This window comes from Pteropus alecto, unplaced genomic scaffold (assembly GCF_000325575.1).
Source record: "Pteropus alecto unplaced genomic scaffold, ASM32557v1 scaffold49, whole genome shotgun sequence".
Taxonomy (NCBI): Eukaryota; Metazoa; Chordata; class Mammalia; order Chiroptera; family Pteropodidae; genus Pteropus; species Pteropus alecto.
The window spans coordinates 3,389,805-3,399,254 of record NW_006443131.1 but is presented as its reverse complement, the minus strand read 5'-3'; the positions used below and the strand labels follow the sequence as shown (position 1 = coordinate 3,399,254).

The 9,450-nt window shown below is 56.9% G+C and overlaps 1 protein-coding gene and 1 long non-coding RNA gene across 2 annotated transcripts in view; one reads left to right on the top strand and one right to left on the bottom strand.

The window, feature by feature from the left end:
• Positions 1-4,506, top strand: LOC112472160. Its single transcript, XR_003043571.1, has 3 exons — positions 1-204; positions 523-2,520; positions 3,032-4,506. It is a non-coding gene; the product is annotated as an uncharacterized LOC112472160 (long non-coding RNA).
• Positions 4,507-4,787: 281 nt separating this feature from the next.
• The window catches only part of S100A11 (S100 calcium binding protein A11), a 5,114-nt gene continuing 451 nt past the window's right edge, over positions 4,788-9,450 (bottom strand). Inside the window, exons 2-3 of the mRNA XM_006923614.3 lie at positions 5,991-6,143; positions 4,788-5,074 (exon numbers count right to left, since the gene is read on the bottom strand). Coding sequence (XP_006923676.1) covers positions 4,928-5,074; positions 5,991-6,143 — 300 coding nt within the window. The 3' untranslated portion in view covers positions 4,788-4,927. The remainder of the gene's footprint in view (positions 5,075-5,990; positions 6,144-9,450) is intronic.

Below are 9,450 nucleotides of genomic sequence, written 5' to 3'. Positions count from 1 at the left end.
TTGGGGACATCGGCACAGGGCATCCGTGAGGGGCCAGATCACGGACCTCCACGACCGAGTGAGGAAATGTGAACTTTATTCTCACACTGGGAGGAACGCTGCAAGTTTAACACGTATGTGCTTTTCTGATTATAAAAGGAATCTGTATCCGTCGATAGAAAAATGGAAAATACAGAAACGTTTAAAGAAGAAAAGCGCTCAGAGGTAACCGTCATTCATATTTTGGTAAATGTGCTCGGGGAAGGTACAAGTTAATGCTGCCAGGCCCTGGCTGATGAGTGTGCTCCACGGGCCGCCAGCAACAGCTGTTAACTTTTTTAGCTGTGAAAAATGTTATGATCGTACTTTAAAATAAGAGTCCTTATCATTTAGAGACCTATATCGAAATATTTTATGGATAAAATACGTTGTCTGGGATTTACTTCAGCATAGCCCAGTGTCGGGCTGGCTGTGTATAAGGGTATAAATCACCTGTGAATCTGATTATACTATTATATCATAGTATTCTCTCTATTTTTGTAGGAATTTTCCATGATAAAAAGAAAAAAGGACAGGAGGCAAAACCCATCGTTTGTGTCTGGCATTCTCTTTAAAGGACATTTTCACCCTCGTTATTGCCCCTGAGGCTTCTAACAGCCCTGTGGGGAGACGGGGCGGGACGAGGATGGAGGAAGAGGCTCAGAACGTGCCCAGGGCACTCGGCTGGTGTGCGGTGGCTCTAGGAGCCGGATCCAGGAGTCCGCGGGCCTGGGGCAGACGGCAGGACGGTGTGGGGAGAATCCAGGGAGGAGACGATTTCAGGGGACACGGCTGCAGGTGGCGGGCGGCTGGGTCACTGGGTCTGGTAACAGCCAGTCTCGTCGACCCGGGAAAGCGAGGTCAGCCTGGGGAGGAGGAGGCAGCTGGACCGAGCGACCGCAAAGAGTCAAGGCCGAGGAGGTTGGGTGAGGACAAACGCACGGCCACCTCTGCCGCCACCGCGGCGGCGTTCTACCTTACCCCGCCTCCGCGGTCCGTTTTTCACCTCTGCCACAGTGGATCCCTTTTTGGGCCGATTGACAGCATTCCTGAGTCCTCACCTTTGTTCGGCAGTCTCACCAGAAGCCCTGGTGACTCTGCAGGTTGGGGAGGCCAGTAAGTCACCCCGAGGAGAAACTATGACTGCGGTGACAGGAGCTATTCTCTCCGCCTGGGCTGCGTTCTCAGTGGAGAGAGGTGGGGCGAGGCCGGGGTCACCGCTGTGTCATCCCCGTTCTCACGGGACGGGATCAGGGCCCAGTTCCCAGCCAGTGCAGACCTGCCTTTCGCGCCCAGAGTTTGCTTTCTGGCCCGCAGCCACCCACGGATGCTCTCGGTGGGGACGGGGAGGTTCAGGAGAGCAGGGAGAGCAGAGACAAAGCGTGAGTTACCGCAGTCGCTGCCGGGTGTGGCCCGAATTCCCAGCACAGCACGTCACTCAGTCACTCACCGGGCCGTGGGCAGCACAAGGGGTCATTGTGCGGTGGGCGGGTGCCGTGGTCACCAGGTCCTCTGATGAACGGGGGGCGGGGAAAGGTGTTGGCTTCACGATCCTTTATATAGGGGCGTGACTGCTGCGTTTGTAGGTTCTGTTTGCCTCTCTCTCTTCACGTACTCCCGTTCTTGTTTATGTACCCTGCTTCTTGCTCTGTTTATTTGAACATTTTAAACGTCCTCGAGTTAAAAGTCCGTTGCAGATGGCTCGCTCTCGTTCCTTGCGTGCGAAGCCCCTCGCCGTTTCGGGTGCTGCCTCAGCCCGGGGATCCAGTACCAGGGAGCAGGGTGCGTTTGAGCCCGATGCCTTCGGGAGGCACAGGGGCGGCTCTGGTCCCTCTCAGATGACTTTTTCCTGTGACGTTGCCTCCCCGCCCCCAGCCCCGGGCTTTCCGACACGTTAGCTGAGAGCTGTCCGTGTTCTTCGCCGCGGCCCAGGGACACGTGGCCTCAGCTCTGGCATCGTTACAGCTATGGGTCACCTTTTTGCTTTTGGCATCTGGATATTTCTTTCTGCCTTTTGAACTAAGGATTTAGATTTTTGGGGGGGACGTGGAGTGGGGGGCTCCCTTTCATTCACATTGTTCGCAGTAGGAAAGGGGGCTTGCTGTATCTGCTCCATCCTCAATCTTGACAGAAGTCCCAGTATCGTGGCCCAAAATCTTCATCAAAAACGATGGAGCTTTCCTTGATGTTTTTTTCCTTCTTTTTTCAGTAAAAAATTTTACCTTGGATTTGGCAATGATTTCTTGGGTACGGCACCAAAAGCACAGGCGATAGAAGGAAAAAATAGATAGATTGGACTTCATCGAAATTAAAAAATGTCTTGCATCGCACGGGAGGGCCGCCGCATCCCCACTACGGAGCCCAGCGAGGTTTCCTGGAGGACGAACCGTGGCGGCCGAGATGGAAGGGGACAGGTGTGGCAGAGCGCTCGGACCTGGCGGCGAGAAGCCCAGTGTGTCGTGTTGCGGGAGCCAAGCAAGCTCAGTGCTGCTGGAACTCGGGGTGTGTGCGGGGGTGGGGGGGCGGGGCGGACGAGGCAGTGAGAGGTGTGGGGTGCAGCGCGTCTGACTTTACCTGGCCACGGGCTGTGGGGAGCCCACTGAAGGGCTTCAGCTGGAGAGCCACCAGGTCAGGGGCTGCAGGAAGGAGACGGGGCTGGGGGGCGGGCAGAGCCAGAGGAGGGGGCAGTTACGAGGCTGCTGCACTGTCCAGGTTTGGTGAGGGGTGACTGGGATCAGGGGAGGGCCGGGGAGGGATTCAGGGGTGTTTGGGGGGAGAATCGGATGAACTTGGGGGCTGACTGGATGTGAGGAGTGAGGGCGAAGGAGTCAGAGCCGACTCCCGCGTTTCTGGGTGGGGGGAGGTGCTGGGTCCTGACACGGGGAGCAGTGGAGGAGGAGCCGGCGGGCCGCACCCTGCTAAGTTCAGCTTCAGATACGACGGACTCGGGAATGCAGGACCCAGGAATGCAGGCTTCTCGAGGACAAGAGTCTTCTCCACCTTGTTCACGCAGGGCCGTGGACGATGACCGTCCTGTCTTGTGTGGAGAAGTGGAGGAGGCAGCTGTGACGCTCAGGGGCTGGAACCGGGTTGAGGAGGTGGCCGTGAGGCGTGACGATCGCGCCGGGGCGGATGAGATTCGCAGGGAGAGCACGAGGCCTGGTCGCCGGCTGCGGCAGCGTCGGCTCCGAAGGACGGTAACTGTCTGATGAGGTTCACCAGCCCCGCTTCTCGACCACGCTCTCCCGTGCCTGTCGCCTCCCCTGCTGCTGCCCCTACTCCCCGATGAGTCTTCCTCCCTTGCCGCCCCCTCCCCAGCTGAGGGCACCCTCCCGGGCCCTCCTCCGGCCTCTCCCCAGACTCCTATTGCAGATGCCGAACTGGACCTCCTAATGGCACCTCAGCCCCGACACGCACCCCCCACGGAGCTCATCGCCTCCCCCGAAGCCAGTGTCTCCTCTTTCCGGCTCTGTCCATCGCTCGCCTTGCCTGTTGGAGGCACCCGAGTGCTGCTGACGTGAACCCTGAATCAAGCTTCGTCGTGGTTGGCTCTGTCTCGTCCAAACTTCAGGGAGCCACGTCGTTTCCGAGTTGGATCCTTGAGCTGGGGCCACCGACTGCTTGATGGAATAGCGAACGGGCCAGTCGCCTTAGGACACCTGACGTTTCTCCGTCTCTCCCCGGCTCAGTGTTCTTAAGGATAATAACACTGCTTAATCATTTTTGTTTTGATAAAGGATGCACCGGTAAGGGGGTCATTAACTGGCCCACCTCCACCTTAAGTCGCTAATTAATGAGTGAAGAGCTCTTCCAGAGGCAGCTCCAATTCTACGTGAAAAGTGTGGGGACTCGCCAGCCGGGGGCCCTAGTGCCTTTCCTCTCCAATTTCAGAGCCAAATCCCGCCTCAAAACAAACAAAACGCGGCCTCGGAAACGATCTGATTCATTCTATTAATTTACGAAGGAAGAAACTGTGACCCGGAGAGATTTCTAAGAAGTGACAACCCGAGATGGAGGAGGAGTCGGTTTCTCGGGAAAGGCTGCTTTTCGGCTGTGCTGCTCGGGGGCCAGTGTCAGCCCTCGAAGCCCTCTCTCGGGGCCCCCTCTTTCCTGCGGCGTCTTTAGCCCTGGGCAGCCGCGCCTCCTCCGATGCTCTTGCCCTGTAGCTGCGTCCGCGGGCGTGGAAAGCTAAAACCGATGTCGCTACTAGCCCACAGCCAGACATACAGACCTGGCCACCGTGTGGCCTCGGGCATCCCGCCCCTTCCCACCTCAGGACCTTCGGCCCGGCTGTTCCTTCTCTTGAAACGCCCTCCTCCACCCGCAAATGTTCGCTCCCGCTTATCCATGAGATCTCAGCAAACGCCATCTCCTCCGAAGACTGGCCACCCCCGGCCCCCGTTGACCCGTGGCGTGCCACCTCGGGGTGTCCTTCGTAGGATTTACCACACTCTCACCGTCTTTTGTGTGTTCGCTCCCTGTTTTTTTTTCCCCATTAGGACGGAAAAGCAGTGAAGGGGGGAGCTTGTCTGTCTCTGTGGACCGTGTCCCCAGAGCCTGCGTCAATGCCTGCGGTAGGGGTGAATGGATATTTAACGAGCGAGTGGTGACCCGTGACGTCTCTCCATCAGCCCGAGTGATTCGGACTGTGCTGGCGTCCTCAGTCGTCGTCACTCTGCCATGCAGCTTCTGGGGGCTGCTCTCATCAGGCTGGTTTACATCCCTCCTACCCTTCTCCCGCCCCGCACAAAGGTCCCGACTCTCCAGTGTGTGTTTTAAAAAACGGTGATTTTTATTACTACCGGCCGGAGTGGCCTGCGTGGGGTGGTGGGCGCGCCGGGCTCAGGGGACGTGCGGTCTGTGGCATGATGGCGTCCGTCTGGAGGGCAGCTCCAAGGGCTCCTCAGACCTACTTCTGGGAGCGGGTAAAGGAGTCATGGCAGGCGACCGCCAAGCCGCCGACAAGATTAAGAAATTCTTGGAAATCTAGCTGCCCGTCACAGTTGGTGTCCAATTTCTTCATCATGCGGTCAAGGACACCGGGGTCCTTCTGGTTCTGCAGAGGTGATAATAACAATAATGATAATACGAACAGTCCATCTTTCTACTGTACTTCCTCAGATGCTCTCAAGTATGTGGCCACATTTCATTCTCAGAGTGTGAGGTGCAGGTGTGGAGAGGGGGTTATTAGTGCTCCCCCTGCCCAGACGCGGGACCAGTCTCAAGGCAGTGAAGTGACTGGCCTCAGGGGAGGACCTAAGACTCGAACCCAGGTTTGCTGGCTCCGACTCCAGGGTTCTTTCTGTGACGATCAGGCGTTATTCAATTTTATAAAAACAGTGGGACACTTTTTTCAAGTGTTACATGCAATTCCCGTATACAAACTGTGTAAAAGAGGATGTGGGTCCTGCCCAATCAGCTTCACCGCCCCCCACTCGGCCACGCCCCCAAGCTACACACAGACTTCCGGCTGCCGGTTACACACGGCCATCTAAATTAATGAGAAAGTCAGTTCCTTAGTTGCACGCGTGGCTAGTGGCTATCATCTTGGCCAGTGCAGATGTAAAACCATCGCAGAGAGTCCTGCGGGACGGGGCTGCCCTAGAGGCTTTGGGGTGGAGGAATAAGATTTGAAAACTCTTCTATTAGGCCATTTACCATTCCACAAACCCCTTTCCCTAAATGGTAAATGGAAAAAAAAAACCAAAAAACCCCACTGTTCCCTCCATCAAGTAGTTTGATAACTTTGAACTTTAAAACACACCTTAGTCAAGGAAAAAGAGGAGGAAAGGCCCATTGGTAGTCACTCAGAGCTCTCCCCGAGGTCCAGGGGCTCCACCTAGGCTGCTCTGTGGGCCCTGCCCGGGGGTGAATGAGGAGGAGGCGGCAGCGAGGGGCATCACTAGCCACGCTGCCAGTCTGGTTTCATGCTGCGGGTAGACTGGGGGTGGGGGTGGGGGTGGGGGCCGTACCTTGGTGAAGGCAGCCAGCTCCGTGTTCATGAAGGTCAGGAACTCGGTCTTGGAGAGACTGTTCCTGTTCCCGTCCCGTCCAGCGTACTTCTGGAAGACGGCGATCAGGGACTCGATGCAGCGCTCCGTCTCCGTGGGGCTGGACATTTTGGCCTTTGGAGAAAGAAGTTCAGGGTTCAGAAGAGGACGAGGGATCAAGGGCAGGACGTGAGCGAACGCTCCCGGGAATCTCGTCTCTTCGTTTTGGGTGGAAGCCGCTTCCTGAAGGGCTGGGTCATTTTTGGGGGGCTAAGGGACCTCCAACAAACACAGGAAGTCACATTCTGTGGGCTTCCCTCCCGCATCTCACGTGTTTATTCCAGGTGAAACAGTCAGGTAAGTATGGAGCATGTGGGTGGGGATGTTTGAAGGAGTAGCCTGCCAGGGTGACAGCGAGGGCCACAGGCCCACTGATGTGTGGGCAAACGTACAACCATACACGCTGGAATCCACGTGCATGCCAAGCGTGGTAGAGACTAAATATTTCCTGTGTTCCAAGAATATACAGAGGCTACTGTGATGAATGAAATGACGGTTCTTTTTATAGCATTACTTAATCCCTGAGACTCATGCATTTTCTAGAAGAAAACTGAAGGCATAGCTACTATTGTATATGGGACGGGAGACCTGAGAATTGTTTGGTGCCCAGAAGCAGCTTTCCTATCAGAAAATTAGGAACAATCAGTTTTACTTGTGAGGAAACGGGCACAAGAAGGGACTCGACATGGCAGAGCCACACCCAGAACCACAGCCTCCGGGTCCCCTCCCGCGGCCCTGACTCGGCTTCTACTTCCGGATGCCACTAATTCCCCCGAGAATGGCCGGTGGAACTTCTCCGCTCACTTTAAACCAGGAAGGCTGATGTGCCGCTCACGCAGCTCCCACGGCATCTGCAGAAGTCTTCGAGTAAATTCCACGGCCCCGTGTGCGGGTCACCCAGCCGGTCCCGGGGGCCTCCGAAGCGACGACCTGCTGGGCTCCCCCTGGTGGGTGAGAGCGGCAACTGCGGGCTCCCGGGAGACCGCGCCCGGCCACGCCCTGCCCCGAGGCTTTATCTCGGGGCCCCGACCACCCTGTGTTTCCACCGTGATTCTGCGGTTTAGGGTTTAGCCGACAATTTGTTCCTGGGATTGACTTCCTGGAGCCCCGAGCCCGAGGCTTTCAGGCCCCGTCATTAACGCGTCCTTCCCCGCTTTCTGCAGGCTTTTCACCGCGGTCCCTCTGGCGGCTTTACCAGCCCAGCCGGGGCGTCTCGGAGCATCTCTACGCCCTTCGGAAGCTGGGTTCTAAAGGACTCGTCCGGAGGTGGAGTCCTTCCCAAGTCACACAGTTGAAACTTTTTCTTAAAAAAAAAAAAAAAAATGTCGGTGTATTCAGAGTTTGGGGAAGAAACAAGACACCGTAGCCTAGAAACGGATGTGTTTGCACAACGGCTTATCAGCTCTGGAATCTCACTGTCAGATGACAGCACAGGGCCGGCTAGGACGGTGCACCAGATAGGACAGGAAGCTCCAGACTGGGGGGCTTCGCGACCTTTTTCTAGAACCGCAGGAGCTTCCTCTGCTGCTTTTTCTTGAGAAATAGATGGCTTTGCTTTTCCAGTTTCGGAGTGGCCTTCCACTTTACTGTTTTTCTCCTTCTCATCAGTCTTGACTGTAATTTAGACGACTTCGGTTCTCTTGAAAACTGCTGCTATCCGCCGCAAGGAGAAAACTAAAACCTCTGCATTTCTCCCCAGAGGTAATTTTCCAAAACAAAGGAAAGAAGCACAATGATCGACTCACTGAAATGGAACTGCAAAATCTATAGAGCTCGAGGTGATTTTGGAGATGGTGCCCAAGGAGAGAGGCCCAGAGACAGGAAAGCTTTGGCCTCCGTGGGGCAGTGGCCGGGGTGAGACCAGCTCCCTGCCTGGAGGCCAGCCCCTTCCCCCTCCTCCCTCCCCCACGTCACTGTGTTTGGTGAGGACCATGACAGGAGAAGCAATGTGATAAATAGATACTGAGAAAGAATGTTTAAAATGCATGCTAAATACTCAATATTTGAGGAAACCAAAAAAAAAAAAATAATAATAAAAGTGAAATAGTAATATTTGAAAAAGACTCAAGTACCGCAGTTCTCATTCTTAACCGACACCCCCTTTCCCTTCCAAGGACCCCCGGCGGCCCCCACTTTCCTCCTCCGGGGCAGCCATTCCAGGTGTTCTGGTGGGGTGGGCTCTGCCACTCCCAGGTCCCACGTGACACTGACTCATTTTGCACGGAAAGAATAGAGAAAGAGTCATGGGGGTATAGAATATGACGCGCAGAGCAGGGGTTGGCAAATTCGGTTTGTAAAGGGCCAGAGGGTAAATATTTTAGGCCGGCGTGGGCCGCAGTGGTCTGTCACTGCTGTCGTGGTGGCCAGCAGCCACACAGACGCTGCCTAGGTGAACGGGCGTGGCCCGGGGGCCATGAAACTTGACTTGTGGACAACAAAGTTTGACTTTCATATAATTTTCACAAAGTATTATTCCTCCTCTGATTTTCTTTCAACCTCTTAAAAATGCAAAATCCATTGGTGGCTTGGGGGAGGAGCAGAAGCCCCGTTCGGGCCGCGGGCGTTGGTTCCTGACTCCCTTCACCAAGGAGAGGCAAGGTGGGTTCTGGAGGTGGCTTGATGGAAAAGGCGGAAGGACAACGCCAAGTGCGGACCGCAGGAGCTCAGAGGCCGAAACAGGGGGCGCAGCGAGTGCGGGAAAGGTCGGTGGGCGAGAAGGCTCTGGAAGGCGGAGGGGCCCGGGCCGGCTCCTCCCACATTCTTGGCTGAGCCTCGGCTTCCCGGAGGCGCTCGGGTTTCAGACTCCTGCAGTTTGCGGGTGACTTACTGAAACGATTTCCCCAGGGTTCCGACTACAGTTCTGAAATGTGCCCTCTCTGGGGTACAGAGAGGGGCTGGTGCCGCTCGCAGCATTCCACCCGCGTCTGTGCCTCGGCGCGGGGCTCCCGGCCCAGCGGGACCCCGGTCCTTCCCGGCCCAGTGGGACCCGGTCCCTTCCGGCCCAGCAGGACCCAGATCCCTTCCCTGCCCAGCGAGACCCCGGTCCTTCCCGCCCCAGCGAGACCCCCCCTCCCCGGCCCAGCGGGGCCCGGTCCTTCCCGGCCCAGCGGGACCCGGGTCCTTCCCGGCCCAGCGGGACCCGGGTCCTTCCGGGTCTCTTCCCGGCCCAGTGGGACCCGGTCCCTTCCCGGCCCAGCGGGACCCGGGTCCTTCCCGGCCCAGCGGGACCCGGGTCCTTCCGGGTCTCTTCCCGGCCCAGTGGGACCCGGTCCCTTCCCGGCCCAGCGGGACCCGGGTCCTTCCCGGCCCAGCGGGACCCGGGTCCTTCCGGGTCTCTTCCCGGCCCAGCGGGACCCGGTCCTTCCCAGCCCAGCGGGACCCT